Source organism: Saccostrea cucullata, unplaced genomic scaffold (assembly GCF_032062105.1).
Source record: "Saccostrea cucullata isolate Sc308-1 unplaced genomic scaffold, CSIRO_AGI_Scuc_v1 ctg2080, whole genome shotgun sequence".
NCBI lineage: Eukaryota > Metazoa > Mollusca > Bivalvia > Ostreida > Ostreidae > Saccostrea > Saccostrea cuccullata.
Genome location: NW_026919379.1, coordinates 18,492 through 39,681, shown reverse-complemented (window position 1 = coordinate 39,681; position 21,190 = coordinate 18,492). Strand labels below are relative to the sequence as shown.

Here is a 21,190-nt window from a genome sequence, read left to right as displayed (position 1 = left end):
TAGTGAAAATATATTAATTCTTTGAAAATCTTTCCTTTGCTCCTGGGTTTTATGCCAATGATCCAAGTATATATATTTATGATGAAGAAAGGTGCCTCTAGCAAAATGGTTATTTTTTATGCCCCCCCCCCCTCCTTGGGTCAGGGGTGAGGGGGAGGGTGCAAAGTCTTAAAATAAATTAATGCTTTGAAATCTGCTCTTTGGTATTAATCAACCATTTTATGATAAAATTTGCAAAATTTTGAAATATGTGGCCCTAGGGTCAGTGGTTCCTTTGGGGTGAGGTGCACAACTGGCTATAAAGTGGAAGTGCATTTTCTCTTTGTTACTCTGATCTACCTCTAAGTATTAAGTAAATAGAGTAAGCATGCTAAGTTTATAATTATGATAAGCAACGGTGCCTCTTTCAAAATTGTGAATTGTGAATTACATGGCCACTGGTTGAAAACACGAACCAAATTTAGTTGTTAGAAAGTTGTTAAACAATACTCATTTGACCTATAAGTAGTGTTGAATAATCGGGAAAATTTCATAATCGATAATCGGTCAAAATCGGAGAAGCTTAATCGATCAATGATGGACTTAATTGGTAATTATAAATTTCAAATACAAAATTCCATTTATTTAGAGCATTTATCATTTATGGAACAAACTAAAAATAAAATTTTATCAAGTTTATTCTAAAGACAATTTTTTTAGCTCACCTGAGCCGAAGGCATAAGTGAGCTTTTCTGATCACATTTTGTCCGTTGTCCGTCCATCTGTCTGTCCGTCTAAACTGGCCAGAAAAGCTGAAACTTACGTGGAAGCATCCTGAGGTAATGTAGATTCTAAATTGTACAAATCATGACCCCCAGGGGTTGGGCGGGGCCACAATGGGGAATCAAAGTTTTACATCGAAATATATAGGGAAAATGTTTAAAAATCTTCTTCTCAAGAACCACCTGGCCAGAAAAGCTGAAACTTACGTGGAAGCATCCTGAGGTAATGTATATTCTAAATTGTTCAAATCATGACCCCCGGGGGTTGGGCGGGGCCACAATGGGGAATCAAAGTTTTACATGGAAATATATATCATTTAATTTCTATAAAATACTTGATTCTGATTGGATAAAAAATTCTTTTGATAACTGCATCAATAAAATCTAGAGTTCGGTTGCACTAAGCAGCCGGAACTACTTTGACAGTCGGTACATGTATATTCCCCGCTTCCAGGTTATTTTTCGAAGGAATAATCAAATACCTTTGCTTTAATAAATATTTTCCTGAATTTCGGAACCTGTCCGTTAGGTTCCTGGCTTATTTTCTACTTTCGTTTCATTTTGAATTATCCCCCTTTGCTAAACAAATTAAATTCGTCTGCATGACGACAATACAGTTACGGGAAAGAAGGGAAGAAATCGTTTAATTGGCATACTTTTCTTAAATGTTTGACTTTGAGATATCTGGTATGAAACAATAGAACTCTGAAAAAAAGTTTTATTATGCTACCAAAGCGGGGAAAACCGAAAATCTGTTAAATCGTGGGAAACGAGTGATCGAGAAAAACGACACTGCATGAATTGAGGATGGAATTCTTTAATCTTGAACTATCGGCAGCAGACTCTTTCAGGTTTTACAGCATTGACAGGTTGTGATATGTATATAATTATATATTCGGTTTGCAATTCAAATGAAAAGATGCGCAAATGAAATCCAAACTTTCTGTGACCTAGAACTATTAGGATATTTGAGTAGCTTCCCTTTACATTTACGAACCTAGATAACTTACCGGGGAAAATATACACAGAGGGATAACACAACAGGTAAGTTTTTTGTGTTAAAGAACTGTAAATTATTTTGGAGACTGTTGGTAATCACACGACAATATCTGAGAACGTTTTTCGTTAGCATGGTTAGAGCCATTTTGAATTTTCAGCAACGTTAACGTTATGGTGATGTATTCATGCGCACTGTTTTTGATGCATAAATTTAATAGAAAAGTGAAAGAAACTTTCATTTTATTAATTTAAAATCTTAATTAAATGATAAGAAATGAATGTAATAATTTTTTCTTTGATCGATGTATCAAAGAAAAATTTGGACGGAAAACTTTTTCATCAATGCGCTTCGCCCCTCATTGACCCCCTGGGGGTCAATGATTCAATGGGGAATCAAAGTTTTACATGGAAATATATCGGAAAAATCTTTTAAAATCTTCTTCTCAAGAACCACAGGGCCAGAAAAGCTGAAACTTATGTGGAAGCATCCTGAGGTAGTGTAGATTCTAAATTGTTCAAATCATGACCCCCGGGGGTTTGGCGGGGCCACAATGGGAAATCAAAGTTTTACATAAAAATATATAGGAAAATCTTTAAAAATCTTCTCAAGAACCACTGGGCCAGAAAAACTTAAACTTATGTGGAAGCATCCTGGGGTAGTGTAGATTCTAAATTGTTCAAATCATGACCCCCAGGGGTTGGGCGGGGCCACAATGGGGAGTCCAAGTTTTACATAGAAATATATAGGAAAAATCTTTAAACATCTTCTTCTCAAGAACCACTGGGCCAGAAAAGCCAAAATGTGTGTGGAAGCATCCTGAGGTAATGTAGATTCTAAATTGTTCAAATCATGACCCCCGGGGGTTGTGCAGGGCCACAAAGGGGAATCAAAGTTTTACATAGAAATATATAGGAAAAATCTTTTAAAATCTTCTGGTCAAGAACTACTGGGCCAGAAAAGCTGAAACTTATGTGGAAGCATCCTGAGGTAATGTAGATTCTAAATTTTTCAAATCATGACCCCCGGGGGTTGGGCGGGGCCACAGTGGGGAAGTTTTACATAGAAATATATAAGAAAAATCTTTAAAAATCTTCTTTTCACAAACTACTGGGCCAGAAAAGCTGAAACTTGTGTGGTAGCATCCTGGGGTAGTGTAGATTTCAAATTGTCTAAATTCTGATCAGTGGGGTAGGGTGGGGTCACAATATGTATTACAAGGGGGAAATCTGGTAAAGAACAGAATGGTCAAAGCTTCTCAGGTGAGCGATGTGGCCCATGGGCCTCTTGTGTTGTATAAATAACAAAGAAACAGAAAAAAAAATTTACGCATTTGCTCATAAAAGCTAAAAATGTTTGTCATGACATCAGATTTTGCATTCCCTAGTTAGAATAATCTAACTGTGTCTCGGTACAAGCCCTCACCACAGTTAGAATATGTCCCATATACTTTCAATGTAGATCGAAGCAGATCCGCTCCGAAATGATTTTGAAGAATATAAAAGGATTTGCACTGGAAATAACTTCCAAATTATTCAAAACAAACCTTTTTGAGATTGCTTATGCCTTTTATCCCCCAAAATAATCCATATATAGACGAAAATCCAATTATGTTCTCAACGTTTTTCTCTCACTTCAAATTTAGCTGTCATGTTAACATTGGGAACTATCTAGATTGTCCGTAGTAAATGCACTGTGTAGGAGTTATTGCCCGTGTTTCTTTTGCAACATTACAAATACACGGAACAAATTCTATCGTTTAAACGGGTCCGTCGGACAATATTACTTATCGGTAGAACATTCTATCTATGCATTCCCTGGATATGGGTAAATTTTGTTAACTTCGTCTTCGAACGCCATTTTTGTTGACCTCCTTTCGTTTAACATGTATTATTAGCTCACCTGAGCCAAAGGCTCAAGTGAACTTTTCTGATCAAAATTTGTCTGTTGTCTGTCGACGTCTGCATTGTCACTGTCGTTGTCGTCGTAAACTTTTCACAATTTCATCATCTTCTCAAGAACCACTGAGCCAATTTCAACCAAACTTGGTACAAAGTATCCTTGGGTGAAGGGGATTCAAGTTTGTTCAAATGAAGCGCCAGGCCCCTTTCCAAGGGGAGATAATTATGAAATAGAGAAAAATTAATGGCATTTTTAAAAAATCTTCTTCTCAAGAACCACTGGGCCAGGAAAGATGAAACTCATGTGGAATCATCCTCAGGTAGTGTAGATTCAAGTTTGTTCAAATCATGACCCCCGGGGGTAGGGTGGGGCCAAAATGGCCGATCAAAGTTTACATAGGAATATATAGAAAAAACCTTTAAAAATCTTCTTCTCAAGAACCACTGGGCCAGGAAAGATGAAACTCATGTGGGATCATCCTCAGGTAGTGTAGATTCAAGTTTCATGACCCCCGGGGGTAGGGTGGGGCCAAAATGGCCGATCAAAGTTTTACATAGGAATATATATAGGAAAAATCTTTAAAAATCTTCTTCTCAAGTACCACTGGGCCAGGAAAGATGAAACTCATGTGGGATCATCCTCAGGTAGTGTAGATTCAAGTTTGTTCAAAACATGACCCCCGGGCGTAGAGTGGGGCCAAAATGGCCGATCAAAGTTTTACAAAGGAATATATAGGAAAAATCTTTAAAAATCTTCTTCTCAAGAACCACTGGGCCAGGAAAGATGAAACGCATGTGGAATCATCCTCAGGTAGTGTAGATTCAAGTTTGTTCAAATCATGACCCCCGGGGGTAGGGTGCGGCCAAAATGGCCGATCAAAGTTTTACATAAGAATATATAGGAAAAATCTTTAAAAATCTTCTTCTCAAGTACCACTGGGCCAGGAAAGATTAAACTCATGTGGAATCATCCTCAGGTAGTGTAGATTCAAGTTTGTTCAAATCATGATCCCCGGGGGTAGGGTGGGGCCAAAATGGCGGATCAGAGTTTTACATAGGAACATATAGGGAAACCTTTTAAAATCTTCTTTTCAAGTACTTCAAAGCCAGGCTTCGTTATATTTATAGGGAATCATCCTCAGGTAGTGTAGATTCAAGTTTGTTCAAATCATGACCCCCTGGGGGGGGGGGGTGTAAAATTCAAGTGCCCCCCCCCCCCAGTTTACTTTGATTCAGTTCTGATCTGATCTGTGTTTTTTCCTAGCCAATTGCTCAGGTGAGCGATGTGGCCCCTGGGCCTCTTGTTTTTAAAAATGTGTACGTATTTGTATCGTTCAAATCGTACAAGTTTATTTGGGCGACAATCGATTATGAAAAACGTAATCGATAATAGGAATCGAACACCCAAGAATGATCGACAATCGTTTCATCACTACCTATAAGGCCTCTTGTTTGTTTTTGATAGCAGCGAGGATATTAATTTCTGAGCTTGCTCCCAGTACCTATAGTTTCAATAATTGAACTCTCTGATGAGTTGAAGATATTTAAAGTACAAATGAAAACTTAATTAGTATAATTACCAGCTCTAACAAACATATCACACCTTGTGTACATAACAAGTCCTTGTGTTAATTATAATTAAAACTCCAGGCAGCTATTTGTTTTCATTATTAAATTAAGTCATAAAGATGTAAATGACAACACAAAAATTAATAAACTGAAAAACATTTCTAGAATTCTATTTGTGTGATAAATATATGTTGGAAATTACTAGAAGGGCAAAAATAGCCTGAGTGGGTGGAAATGCCTTAATTTAAGCATGCATTTAATGAAATTGAGGCTGATTTTCATTTCCGGAATTTTTTGTAATTATCAACTTTTCATTTCCGACATTTTTTTGTTAACTCACCGAAAACTCAGGTGAGCTTTTCTGATCACCCGTTGTCCGTCGTCCGTCTAGCTGTCCCTCCGTCCGTCACATTTTCAACTTCTCAAGAACCACTGGGCCAATTTTAACCAAACTTGGTACAAAGCAGCCTTGGGTAAAGGGGAATTTAAATTGTTAAAATAAAGGGCCAAGTCCCCTTCCGAGGGGAGATAATTAAGAAAATACAAAAATAGAGTGGGGTCATTAAAAAATCTTCTTCTCAAGAACCACAGGGCCAGAAAAGCTGAAACTTGTGTGGAAGCATCCAGAGGTAGTGTAGATTCTTAAATTGTTCAAATCATGACCCCCGGGGATTGGGCGGGGCCAAAATAGGGAATCTAAGTTTTACAAAGGAATATATAGAAAAAACTTTAGAAATCTTCTTCTCAAGAACCACTGGGCCAGAAAAGCTGAAACTTATGTGAAAGCATCCTGGAGAAGTGTAGATTCTAAATTGTTTAAATCATGACCTCCGGGGGTAGGGCGGGGCCACAATAAAAGATCAAAATTTTACAGAGAAGTATAAAAGAAAAATACCCTTTAAAATCATCTTTTCAAGAGCAGCTGGACTAAAAAAGGTGAAAATTGTGTGGAAGCATCCTTGGGTAATGTAGATTCAAAATTGTTTGAATCATGACCCTTTAGGATTGTCAATGTCCAGATAGGTATTACAAAGGGGGAAATCTGTTAAATGACAAAATGTCCAAAGTTACTCAGGTGAGCGATGTGGCCCATGGGCTTCTTGTTTTCATTTCCCACATTTTTAGCTCACCTGAGCCGAAGGCTCAAGTGAGCTTTTCTGATCACATTTTGTCCGTCGTCCGTAAGTCTGTCTGTCTGTCCGTCTGTAAACTTTTCACATTTTCGACTTCTCAAGAACCACTGGGCCAATTTTGACCAAACTTGGTACAAAGCATCCTTGGGTAAAGGGGAATTTAAATTGTTAAAATGAAGGGACATATCCCCTCGCAAGGGGAGATAATCAAGAAAAGACAAAAATAGGGTTGGGTCATTAAAAAATCTTCTTCTCAAGAACCACTGGGCCAGAAAAGCTGAAACTTATGTGGAAGCATCCTGGTATAGTGTAGATTCTAAATTGTTCAAATCATGACCCCCGGGGGAAGGGCGGGGCCACAATGGGGAATCAAAGTTTTATATAGAAATATATAGGAAAAATCTTTCAAAATCTTCTTTTCAAGAACCACTGGGCCAGTAAAGCTGAAACTTATGTGGAAGCATCTTGGTATAGTGTAGATTCTAACTTGTTCACATCATGACCCCCGGGGGAAGGGCGGGGCCACAGTGGGGAATCAAAGTTTTATATAGAAATATATAGGAAAAATCTTTGAAAATCTTCTTCTCAAGAACCACTGGGCCAGAAAAGCTGAAACTTATGTGGAAGCATCCTGGTATAGTGTAGATTCTAAATTGTTCACATCATGACCACCGGGGGAAGGGCGGGGCCACAATGGGGAATCAAAGTTTTATATAGAAATATATAGGAAAAATCTTTGAAAATCTTCTTCTCAAGAACCACTGGGCCAGAAAAGCTGAAACTTAAGTGGAAGCATTCTGGGGTAGTGTAGATTCTAAATTGTTCAAATAATGACCCCTGGGGGAAGGGCGGGGCCACAATGGGGAATCAAAGTTTTATATAGAAATATATAGGAAAAATCTTTGAAAATCTTCTTCTCAAGAACCACTGGGCCAGAAAAGCTGAAACTTATGTGGAAGCATCCTGGTATAGTGTAGATTCTAAATTGTTCACATCATGACCACCGGGGGAAGGGCGGGGCCACAATGGGGAATCAAAGTTTTATATAGAAATATATAGGAAAAATCTTTGAAAATCTTCTTCTCAAGAACCACTGGGCCAGAAAAGCTGAAACTTATGTGGAAGCATCCTGGTATAGTGTAGATTCTAAATTGTTCAAATAATGACCCCTGGGGGAAGGGCGGGGCCACAATGGGGAATCAAAGTTTTATATAGAAATATATAGGAAAAATCTTTGAAAATCTTCTTCTCAAGAACCACTGGGCCAGAAAAGCTGAAACTTATGTAGAAGTATCCTGGTATAGTGTAGATTCTAAATTGTTCACATCATGACCCCCGGGGGAAGGGCGGGGCCACAATGGGGTATCAAACTTTTACATACAAATATATAGGAAAAATCTTTGAAAATCTTCTTCTCAAGAACCACTGTGCCAGTAAAGCTGAAACTTATGTGGAAGCATCCTGGTATAGTGTAGATTCTAAATTGTTCAAATCGGTATAGTGTAGATTCTAAATTGTTCAAATCATGACCCCCAGGGGAAGGGCGGGGCCACAATGGGGAATCAAATTTTAGATAGAAATATATAGGAAAAATCTTTGAAAATCTTCTTCTCAAGAACCATTGGGCCAGAAAAGGTGAAACTTATGTGGAAGCATCCTGGTATAATGTAGATTCTAAATTGTTCAAATAATGACCCCCGGGGGAAGGGCGGGGCCACAATTGAGAATCAAAGTTTTATATAGAAATATATAGGAAAAATCTTTGAAAATCTTCTTCTCAAGAACCACTGGGCCAGAAAAAGTGAAGCTTATGTGGAAGCATTCTGGGGTAGTGTAAATTCTAAATTGTAGGAATCATGACCCCGGGGGGAAGGGCGGGGTCATTATAGGGAATCAAAGTTTTACAGAGAAATATATAGGAAAAATCTTTGAAAAACTTATTCTCAGGAACCACTGGGCAAAAAAAGCTGAAACATATGTGCCCATGGAAGGATGGGGTAGTGTAGATTTCAAAATGTCTAAATTATGATCAGTGTGGTAGGGTGGGGATGCATCATGTATAACAAGGGGGAAATCTGGTAAAGAACAGAATGGTCAAAGCTTCTCAGGTGAGCGATGTGGCCCATGGGCCTCTTGTTTTAAAATTGATCAATGACTTGGACATAATTATAAGTTTGGTGCTGTCACTGACATTTAATTCAATGCACATTAAATCTGCATGGTGAAAACAGTTTTATGCTCAATGGACTCTTTTACCTAGACTTAGTGCTACATGTATGTACATATGATTAGATGGATTTTTACATATTTTTTATCAATATTTTGCAGTAAATACTTTTAAAATTACATTTCACTGACTTGGAAAACATTAAATTGCCTCACAGGTAAATTCCAGAAATGAAAAAAAAAATATGTCAGAAATGAAATAAAAAATTGTTGGAAATGCTATGCATATTTTCGGATATGCAATGAGGCGAAAATTGACCCACATAATTATACAGGTATTTCATAATATCTGTCCTTAATACAAACTGGTATAAAAATAAAATATTCTATTAAGAATGTTTGAATAAGTTAAAAAAATTTAATTCAACATTTTCCCCTCATATTTGTAATTTTAATTCATGGTGCTCTTAGTAACGTTTACCTCAAATAAAAGTTGGTGTTTCATGATGTGATGTAAGTGACATTCTTGTTATACCAAGAGTGAAATGCGAGGACAAAAATTCAGATCACTGCATCAGAAATCATCCCAGTTCTTGCTGTTTTCTGAAATTTGATTTTACTAGACCCTATAAAAATCTGATTTTTTCTGTTCTTGATACTTGTTTGCTTCAGCAAGATAACATTAACTAGAGCCGAGCTCGTTGCAAAGCAATGAATAGGTCTTCCGTTGGAGCTACGGAAAGGAAGACGTAACCTTGAGTCTAGGTCAAACCATTAAGTTATGTTAGTAAGCAACCTAAAGGCTTGTTAAGGAAGCAACTTACAATGTTTCGCCAGGAAAAAGACTGTAAAGGAATGCTCTCTGCATGACCTTGAACTTTCTAAATGACCTTGCGACAAGCAATGACAAACTCTTTTATAAAAATGCATAATCTGTGTGTTACTGACTGGAAAAGTTTACGTATGTTTTTTTTAGATATTCTTTTTGTCCATACGTGCACCCAAAACATCTTATATTTAGTGACCTCGAAGTTGAGTCAAGGTCATGCCCCACCATGTATTATATCAGCAATGTTTCACTGGTACAAATACGGTTGAGAATTTAAAGTTTCTCTGTCAGTAACATTGACTCGTCCAAAAGACTGGATATGTTCTGTCAATATTTTTTCTGAACATATATCGAATCGAAAGAATTTATTAGGTTCAAAACTATGATTTACATAACGATTTAACGAGAAATATATCTATAGGACATGAATGCCCCGCCGAGTGTTTATTAGTAAATAATGCAACATTAAATCTGTATAAGTGTATGACGTTTGTTGAGAATATCTTGAATAGTTTCTTAAAAATTGAAATCTTAAAAATGGATATAGATTAAAAAATTCCCTTCAGATAATGCATATATGCATAAGCTCACATAAAAATATCTCAAATGGTTTCTTTAATACTAAGCAAAATGCAAATTAAAGACAAGTGAGGTCAAGGTCACAGAAAAGTGCAAGATCAAAATGTATCAGGATACTAAAGTTTGATAAAAATGTCTTGAATGGATTCTTCAAAACTGAAGGTCGCCCGTGTGGCACAGTGGTTAGAGCATCTGTTCTACACTAAGGTTTGGATAGCTCTCAAAAGTGTGTATCAACATATGAAGTTGAGTAAAAATATAAATGCTTTCTTCAAAACTGAGCTAAATACTAACTGAATTAGATAAAGTAAGATCAAGGTGAAAGGATAGGTCAAAGTAAAAAAAGAATACTGATGGAGTTGAGCAGCTTACATTAGTATGTATCACCATAAGAAGGAAATGAATACTCAGTCTTGAATGGTATGTTTCTGAGTTAAACACTAACCTGAGAAAAGTTAGGTTAAGGTCAAAGGAAAGGTAAAACAAAATGTTGATGCAGTTACAAACGTGTATAGCCTATAGTACGTATCAGAACATATCAGTACATATCGGCACATGAATTTTGATGATACTATCTTGAATGGTCTCTTTAGACAGATTTAAAAAAGGTGAGATTAAGTTCAAAGGAAAGGTCAAAGTCAAAATAATTATGTTGATGCAGGAAAATAGCTCTCATCAATGTTTATCAGCATAGGACGTTTAATATAAAAAACATTGAATAGTTTCTTTGAAATTGAGCTTTGAACTGAGGTAAACGCAAAGCGGGACGGAGGGACAGACGGAAAGATGGAAGACGTACATGACAAACAATATATGCCCGGCCATTTTTATGGGAAAGCATCAAAGGTTCAATGAGAATGTTTTATTTGAAATTTGGAGACTTGTAAAATGATGCGTGGAGACTGATTCTATGGATGAGAATGGATAAATCAAGGTCTTGTGTCGGGATAGGTGCTGGCATGAAAAGGATCTAAAGCACCTGATTCCATCAGGCATAAAACTTGAAATTAATAAATGCACAAGCGAATACGATTGATTAAAACAAGCATGAGATATAGAGTGAAATAAAATACCATATAACAGGTAATTTTTACTGCTGTATATTTTTACGAATTTGGGTCAAAAAAAGGTGATTAAAATTTTTACACGTTGATCTTTTACGAATTGAATATGTCCGTAAAAATTAAAAACATCAGACGTAAAATTCAAGATCACATTGAATGCATTAACGTACAAATAATGTGTCTCAAAACCCTATGTAAGAGAGAGAAAGAAAGAGAGAGAGTTATTAAATTGATATAACAATATAAACAATGCAACAAATTACATAATGAATTGTATAATTTTTTTTAATTACCTTTATATACATGAGCAATGTACCCTTCATTTATTCATGCTTTTTAAAACACATAGCTAGGCACACCACGTGCACGTCTGGTATTTACCGTAAACAAAGAGAGACAACTCAAACTAACATAACTGAAGTGAAAGTATTCATGTACAGCGTATTAAGAAGTCGAAGTTTTATTCAAAGCACATGAATCACAGACACGTAGCAACAGGGGGGGCCTGGCCCCCCCACTTTTTTCCCCAACATTACCTTTACTATAGAAAATGTCCATTGAAAAGATGGTTGGCCCCTCCACTTTTTACAACAGTATATACATAGCAAGGAAATATAGGAAAAAATTGGAAGTGAAAGGAAGTTTGCCTTGAAAAAAGTTGTCCACTACCCCCCAATGTATGATCCCAATTTATGATTGGCTTAAAAGTGCTCAAAATACTAACAGTGTACACTACTGTAACTAATTATATAGCCTCCATGGAGTGAGCTTAATGGCAATTAGCATTACTTTTACACATACCATGTTAAAAATTTATACGAGCCGTTTTATAAATTATGTGAAATTTTACGCGTTTAAATGTTACAGATTTATAAACCTTTAAAAAAATACCCATTATTCGGTAATATGAAAGAGGCAACATGATTTCAAAGCCAATTTCCAATTATAACTATTGGAGTACACGATGTATTTTTAACACCGACATGCCCGTGGCTCTCTGTGGCCACGCACGTTAAAAAAAATAATGGAGAAACAAGAGTGATGGTAAAAATAAAACGTACATATAGTACATTACCTATCTCAAGACTTCCATCACTAATTATAATTATTTGCCGAAGCCCCTTTTCTATTACAATTTTAAATACATTAACCCGGAATAGAGAAATAATTTTGCGTGAACAGGTCAAAGAAAGCGATCACAATTCAAAATGATTTTATGCACCAGTTTTAGGAATTACGATTTAATGTAAGATCGGTGAAGTATTCTTATTGATTCGATATAATTAAAAACACAATTTTCTATTAATTGATAGGTCTTTGTACACAATGGATTTTTAACACGATCACAGACACTTGCTTTGTTTACGACCACAGGTGGCTGGTACACTAGTGACCTCGATTGGCAGCGTGGGATTCGCGCGTTGGATTACATAACTGTTACAAACAATCTAGGCGAATGTTGAGATCGTCAAATGTATACAACTAAATGATCGTGAATTATTCGATGAATAAAGTTTAAAATTACTTATAATTGTTATAATCATAAACGTAGAAAGATAGATTTAATATATTCCGATGAAGACGTGTTCACTATAAAACTAATTTATAATAAATAAAAAAGAAAGACTAATTGTTAGAAATAATTTGATAGTGAACCGTAAAGCATGTATAAAGACTTATTTAGAAGAAAATTTACAGTAAATACCATAGGGTATATTATTGATAGGAAGTTTGTGTAAATTATACACATGAAGAGGTCTGATTTCCTTTCCGAATGAAAAACGCTACCTGTTTACCTGGCCTGCTTTCTACTTCGTATTACGTAATACCCCCGGTATAATCGAGCAAACAACATTTTCATCGATCAAAAAGGTGTAAAAGAACAATTTTGATCGCAAGATCCAGATCGAAATTTTTACCGTTTTTGAGTTATAAATGAAAAGCTTTCAAGTTCCCTAAATCCCTAATTATAGGGGCCAGCCCCTTTTGAATAGTATTATATGAAAGCCCCTGCAATTATGCACAACTTTTGTTCTACATGTCTTAACAAAATATTTTTAGTTTTCAAGATATAAAGGAAAATATGTCAAATTTTTTGCTGTTTTCGGCGTTCTAACTTTTGACCCCACTTTAGCGCCATTTTTAATGCAAAAATCAAAAAACAAAAACTGATGTGCACAACTTCAATGCTTCCTCTTTTCAATTTCAAAGGGTTTTGTGCTCCAATTATTACCTACTCTGAGCCTTTGTCTGGAATACAGAGGTATGAAAAATTCAGTCAAAGGGGAATAACTCTTAAATCGATGGTAATTTCCGAATTGTGTAACAGTATTCTAAAAGGGTTTCAGAAAGTCTAAATGCTCTGAAAATTTGAACAAAATCCGTTCATGAATGAGGAAGTTATGAAGTGTCAAAGTTGGCGTCTAGGGAAAAAAAAAAAGAATAAGAATAATCTTAATCATCAGAATCAGTAGAAGGTCTTCCATTGGAAACGGAAGACCTTAATTAGTTGGTGAATGATATTCAAGGTTCATTTGCAACATATCAACACTGTGCTCTTTGGACAAAGACATGAAAGTTTCAGTCTTTTTATGACATCAAATATGACATCATAATGGAAATATTCTTAATTTTTTTTAAAGATCTAAAATTATTTTCTTTTTTTCTTTAGAATAATGTTTTCCTTTTTAAAAATGATTCAAATTCAAAATTTTATGATCAATTTGAGTGGGGAGAAATATTATGAAACATGCTTTATGTATGTTTGTATATGTATTGAACAAACATTTTTTTTTTATTTTAAATTTTCAGATCATCCTCTGTAACAGACATCATAAAAGCAGAAAAAGACAGCAAGGTAAAGCATCAGTTCATTGGGTAAGGGTCAGTGTATGAGTAGGGCTCCATTACTTACAAACAGTTGAGCTGAGGACCAGAAAGAGCCTAAGCCCTTGTTGAGTGAATGTCTAACTGGAGGGCTTTTTCCTATTATACAAATTTTTCAGGCACTGAAGATTATTTTTCAGCATCTTACCCAGTAGATTGGAATTTAAAAAAAAAAAAGAGTTTCAATTTAGCATTTTCTATTTTGTTTTTTTTTTTTTTTAATGAAAACAATTTCACCACATGAACAAAGAATGTTATTGAATTGTTATATTTCTGTTTTTCAGGTTCTGGAGGGATTTGCAGTTCTCCTTGTAACTGAGCTGTCTGATTCAAAGGTTAATTTTTCATTAACTCTGGGAAAAAAAAAATGCATTTAAATCTTTGAATTAGTTGTAAATGCCTGAAAACAAATCTTGATGTTTCTCTTTTGTACAGAATCAGTTTTATGGTGAAGCAGAGACAGTCCTGAGCTTTCTTCTCTCCTCGGCTCCCGGTTCACTGTCTTACCTGGCAGGCGATGGAAAGGAGAAATGGAGGACCTTGTTACCTGAATCTGTCTTTTGTCTACTGCCCTACACCTTACTCAGGTTAGATAGAATGGAGGACTTTATCACCTGCATCTGTCTGACTTCTGTGTATTTCCCTACACCTTACTAAGATAAAGTGGATGACCTTATTTAATACTTAAATCTGTCTTTTGTCTTCTGCCTTTTGGTGGAAGTTGTTATTCTCTGGAACACTTACTTATCATGGATATTTTTTATCACAGTCAGATAAGAAAATCTGTGTCAAATTTTGCAAAAAACATATTTTAACAGTTACAGAAATTAAAGTAAAATGAAAATTAGAATGTTTAATTTACATTTGAAAGACTATTAAAATGATCCTTTTTGTACATTGTTTAAGGTTTCTTGAGAAAAGTCCGAAGTCACCCTGTCAAAATGAATTGTCCTATATATCATCAGTGTTACTGCTGTACAGAGATGTCCTCAGAAGTATGGAGGGACTACCAGGAGGCAGCTATAAACAGGACCAGGTACATGTCAGCATGATACAGTAGTATCCAATCAAAATGTGTAAAATACATGGTACATTAGTATCCAATCAAAATGTGTAAAATACATGATACATTAGTATCCAATCAGAATGTGTAAAATACATGATACATTAGTATCCAATCAAAATGTGTAAAATACATAGTACATTAGTATCCAATCAAAATGTGTCAAATACATGATACATGTACATTAGTACCCAATCAAAATGTGTAAAATACATGGTACATTAGTATCCAATCAAAATGTGTAAAATACATGGTACATTAGTATCCCATCAAAATGTGTAAAATACATGGTACATTTGTATCCAATCAAAATGTGTAAAATACATGATACATTAGTATCCAATCAAAATGTGTAAAATACATGGTACATTAGTATCCAATCAAAATGTGTAAAATGCATGATACATTAGTATCCAATCAAAATGTGTAAAATACATGATACATTAGTATCCAATCAAAATGTGTAAAATACATGATACATTAGTATCCAATCAAAATGTGTAAGATACATAGTACAGTAGTATCCAATCAAAATGTGTAAAATACATAGTACAGTAGTATCCAAACAAAATGTGTAAAATACATGATACATTAGTATCCAATCAAAATGTGTAAAATACATGATACATTAGTATCCAATCAAAATGTGTAAAATACATGGTACATTAGTATCCAATCAAAATGTGTAAAATACATGGTACAATCAAAATTTGTAAAATACATGGTACGGGGATCAAGGGTGTCTCGAAGTAAATTGTCAGGGGAACAGGGGTTCTGATGTTAGGATAAAACTCTTTTTTTCCAAATAGTGAAAATGCATTGAATTTTGAGACTTTTTTTTCTGCTACTGGACATCTTGCAGGCAAAGTACATAGAACAGGTATAAGTATCAAAGGTTTTTTTTACTAGATTTGTTAAATTCATTGTATCCAGAAGAAAAGGATATTCAGGTGTTAGGGAATGGCTCTTTTGAAAAATTTTTACTCTGAGATAAGTTACTTCCCTTTGATCATTCACCTAGGTGAATAAAAGGGGTTTTATTATACTCTGATAACCAGTATGACCCTTGTGTGTTTTGTTAATTTAATTGATTTTATTTAATTTAGAATGAAATCCTGATTCATGATTGGACAGAGATCTCAGAATTTGTGAAAGGATGTTTAAAATCTGCAACTAAAGATCAGCTGAGAAATGTATCAAAGGTAAACTGGTGCAGTTATTATGTCTGAATAGTGTGAGAGGTGAAAAGGGCAAAATATACATTAAAAATAAAAGATTATTTTCACTTAATGATCAAAATGCCAGAGACACATTTTTAGGTCACCTGAGTAAACTCAGGTGACCTATTGCCATCCGTTTTTGTCCGTCGTGCGTCGTGCGTTAACATTTGAACATTTTCAGCTTCTTCTCTGTAACCACTGAACCAATTTCAACCAAATTTGGCATACAGCATCTATGGGTGAAGGGGAACAAAAATTGTGAATTTCATGGTCCCTGCCCCCCTGGGGCCTGGGGGGTGGGGCAAAAACCTCTAAAATTAATGCAATCTTTAAAAATCTTCTTCTTCACTCCTGGACATCAGGATGTTGAACTGATAGCATGATTGTAATAAGTATTAACCTCTCTACCAAAATTGTAAAATTCATGACCCCTGGGCTTACGGGTCAATCTGGAGGGTGGGGCCAAGTTGGTTGTATGTTGAAATGCATAATATCTTGAAAGATCTTCTGATGAACTTCATGACACCAAATTACATGCAAGAAAAGTTTTTGTCAACTTTATGTTTTAAATAATTTATCAAATTCGTGTACATCAGAAAAGAGAACTTTTTATTTTTTCAAAAAAAATTATTTTAGATCTATCCGGGAATATAGTTGCCTATTGTACAGGCTTCAATATTTACGCAATATTTACGCATGCGCACAATCGACTGTATGTTTGGTTTGGAGAGTAAAACGCCATTTTGGACTAGAGTGGAAACCTAGAGGAATAGAATCTATCTTTTATTTTAGCTCAAAGGTTTTACTTAACGAACGGTGGGTATGAATGTTGACATTTATGAGTTTAAACGGCATGGAATATATATGACTTGTTTTTGCGAATACATCGTGTTTTTGTAATCTGAGCTAGTTTTTACGTGTTTACGTCTCCCGCGTTGTACCAGAGGCGACATCGTGCGATGAAAGTTTGTTCGAGTGTTTTAAACGTCGTCGCCTGCGAGCTGCATCATATATTTACTAATAAAATTGATTTATTGGGTGTTTAGTATGCTGTTTTTTTATATGTTTGGATATTTAAAACATGAAATATGATGAAATGTTTATTGCATAGTAACTTGGACAGTGACAGTCACTGTACATTGTAGATCTACATAACTTCCTTGTTTACAGTAAAAAAAAAAAACAACAACAACACGAAGCGTCATGATTTCAAAATGGACACAATGAATATTAACTTAAAATTACATCAGTTTTATACAGGTCTGTACATATATAAATCACTAGATTTAGCTACTACTTGGCCATAAGCGAGTCATAATTTTATTTTTATATATTTCATTGAAAAACCTATTTTTTTTAAAAAGATTTGTTGTGAAGTCAATTTTAGCTCAATCTTCATGATTTTTTCACCGAAACATGCAGAATTATTCAAATTTTCTTAAATGAAAAACAAAATGATACTTAGACTATTGAGAATAAATTATGAAATATTGTCAAGACAAAATTTTCTAACCTCAAATTACTATGATTTCTTAACAAATTGAAGTCTTAAAATTTTTGTTTTGCACTTAACCTGTGATTTCATGGTAATGCATAATGATAAAACTATTTTGAAATGTGAAGAAACTACAACAAATTCTGCATTTTTTGGTGTTTTAGACATTAAAAAGAAACAACAAATTACACTGCAATAATATTTTAGAAAAATGTGTTTTTCAATGAAATATATAGTGTAAAAATAAAATTATGACTCACTTATGGCCAAGTACTGTAGCTTGATTTACTTACTTAGCTTTATTTACATACCCAAAGAAGCTTTATTTAGCTACCAAATCAATTAATTTATAATATGTTTTATGGTGTGACCGTTGAGGCGAGCACAGTAGTACCATCAAAAACACTTGAAAAATTGATCAGCCATTTCAAATATCAAGATGCACGAGACATCTTGACTATCTGTGACATCACACGACGTCACGGAGCTTACGCAGACAGCTGAGCCTGAGTGTCTGGTTGAAACTGTAGACCCAGTGCAATTTTGGTCGAAAATCATTGCAGAGTTATTTTTTGTTTCTTTGTAAGATTTCTACATACTAAAATTCTTTTATCATGTTTAGGCCTAAAAAAAATATGTTTGTTTCCTGTAACCCGACCGGCCCATTCAAATTACCCCCAGTTGGATTTTTATTTTGTGACAAATGGCAAAACTTCGTTTGATCAATCAGCTGATTCCATTTATTAAAAAAAAATTAGCTTGCAGCTTAACTTGAGACATTAAATATGTCAACCTAGTTTACATTTACCTTAGTTATAAACAGTAATCATTATTGTAACAACAATTTCCCCCTACAACTTTCTGAAGTTTGTTTTCTGTCGTAAGGCAGCCATTTTGGATGTCATGTTGGGTGTCCACTGTAAATATGACACTTGGTATATTCAGTCCGGGGATGTTTGACCATTCATAAGCCAAAAAAAAAATATATATATATCGACCTACTGACCCTTAAATTTTTGGGAATGTTGCAGGAAACAAACTTTTTTTTTTAAGCCTTATGCTTAATGTTATTATTTACTTATTTTTTTGTGCAAGGGACATTGGGTAGTAAAGGAATTCTGGGAATGTTTCACAGAAAAATTTGCCTGACGTATGTACAGATTTCCTTCCATATTTCCTCTGTTCTTACACGTTAGTCTACTGAGCTCGCTGCGCTTGTTATAAAAAAAAAACATTTTTCTCAGGAGGTGCAGAAAATCTCATTTTGATGCAGTGTTCATTTTCAACTAATCTGAAAACAAGTCAAATAAAAATCACTCCTGAGGAATGGTCTTTTTCTGCACAATTGCAAACAAAATTTTGAAAGTTTTTTGGGCTATGTACATGATGTATGACAGTTAGAACATTAACTCCTTGAATGAAATGACAAAGAAGTCCAGTTCTGGTTAACATGATAAAAGGTTGGTAATTATTCAGCACAGTGTGAAGTAATCTTATTCGGTCATGTCTCACTGCACACATGAGAGAGGACAGTTAACCAAACAATGGATCTTGCATGTTTAACTCCAAATTGTCCAAACGCAGCAATGTATAAACTGTCTCTGCTTTGGATTGTTTTTTAATTTCTCTTGTATAAGTATTGCAATTTTTTGATTCTATTTAATAAAAAGAAAAATTATGAAAAGTTTCATTGAAATAGCTAAGTAAAGCTACCTGAGATAGGTAAATAAAGCTACATAGGTAATTATATCCCACGCAACTAGTTGCGTGAGGTATAATGTTTTTGACCCATCCGTCAGTCAGTCCTTTTTTTTTTGTCAGCGCAACTCATGAACCACTGCACAGAATTTCGTCAAACTTGCAGGTATTTAGGACACAAAGTGTAGATGTGCATATTACCAGGAAATTCTGATTCCATTATTTTTTCTGGGAAGGAGATAGGTGAACTTAGCGTGCAGAAAGCCCAATAGCTTCAGATATATAGAAATCATATTCAAATTGTGAATTTAGTATTTAGAGTAAAGTTCTCATCGTTGATTTTTATGAAATCATGATTAACAAAAAGCTTTGAGGAAAATTTTTCTTTAAAATGTATTCTTTTTTTTTTTAAGAAAAAATAATTTTGTGTCCATCGGGTTCGAACATGGGCAATAATATCCAGAGTTGCAGTCTCTTTTGAGACTAGCACTCTAACCACTACGCGAATTGTGGCATTTTAAAAAGTAGGTCACTGTGACCTACTTTTTGAACTTTGCAGGCATTTGTTTCCAAATTGTTTAAAAGGCATATTTTGAATACTTTAAGACCTTTGATCATCAAATTTTGTCAGTCGATGCATCTTTGGTCTTCAGAAAATGTTGACCAAAAAGTAGGTCACGGTGACCTACTTTTGACATTTTATGGCTAGATTTAAGTATCTTGGGTACTTATTGGCTTAGAATCATCAAACTTTGTCAGTTGATGCATATTAGGTTTTCCAAATTGACAATCAAAAAGTAGGTCACGGTGACCTAATTTTGACATTTTATGGCTAGATTCATGTATCTCAGGTACTTATTGGCTTAGAATCATCAAACTTTGTCAGTAGATGCATCTTAAGTTTTCAGAGCATGTCAACCAAAAAGTAGGTCACGGTGACCTACTGTTGAATATCTCAGGTACTGATTGGCTTAGAATCATCAAACTTTGTCAGTAAATGCATCTTGGGTTTTCGGAGAATGTTGACCAAAAAGTAGGTCACAGTGACCTACTTTTGAAATTTAATGGCTATTTTTAGGTATCTCGGGTACTTATTGGTTTAGAATCATTGAACTTTGATCAAACTTTGTCAGTAAATGCATCTTGGGTTTTCGGAGAATGTCGACCAAAAAGTAGGTCACAGTGACCTACTTTTGACATTTAATGGCTATATTTGGGTATCTCGGGTACTTATTGGTTTAGAATCATCGAACTTTGTTATGTGAAGCATCTTGGGTTCTTGGAGAATGAGCATCGAAAAAAAGGTCATGGTGACTTCTTGTGACATTTATGGCTATATTTAAGTATTCTAGGGTACTTATTGGCTTAGAATTGTCAGACTTTGTCAGTTGATGCACTTGGGTTTTCAGAGAATGTTGACCAATAAGTAGGTCACTGTGACCCACTTTTGAATATCTCAAGTACTTATTGGCTTAGAATCATCAATCTTTGTCAATTAATGCATCTTGTGTCCTCAGGAAATTTCAATCTAAAAGTAGGTCACCATGACCTACTTATAGTATTTTATAGTTACATTTAAATATCTTCAGCCTTAACTGGCTAAGAATCATCAAACTTTGTCAGTTGATGCATCTTGGCTCTTAGGATAGATTGTATCATTTATCAGAAGAGCGATTCAAGGCCCTTGGGCCTCTTGTTTATTGTATGCATGTGTTTTGCAGAATTTTGGTAATGCCACGCAAGAAGAATTGGAGGGTGTCATTGGCGAAGATGGGAAAGAAGAGCCATGCCAGCAGTGACAATAGACTCGTGGATACTAGCCACGTAAA

The 21,190-nt window shown here is 35.0% G+C and overlaps 1 protein-coding gene across 1 annotated transcript in view; it reads left to right on the top strand.

The window, feature by feature from the left end:
- LOC134230319 (Fanconi anemia group A protein-like) overlaps nt 1-21,190 on the top strand; it is a 146,177-nt gene that overhangs the window by 108,320 nt on the left and 16,667 nt on the right. Inside the window, exons 33-37 of the mRNA XM_062712088.1 lie at nt 13,811-13,856; nt 14,170-14,220; nt 14,321-14,472; nt 14,792-14,921; nt 16,055-16,150. Coding sequence (XP_062568072.1) covers nt 13,811-13,856; nt 14,170-14,220; nt 14,321-14,472; nt 14,792-14,921; nt 16,055-16,150 — 475 coding nt within the window. The remainder of the gene's footprint in view (nt 1-13,810; nt 13,857-14,169; nt 14,221-14,320; nt 14,473-14,791; nt 14,922-16,054; nt 16,151-21,190) is intronic.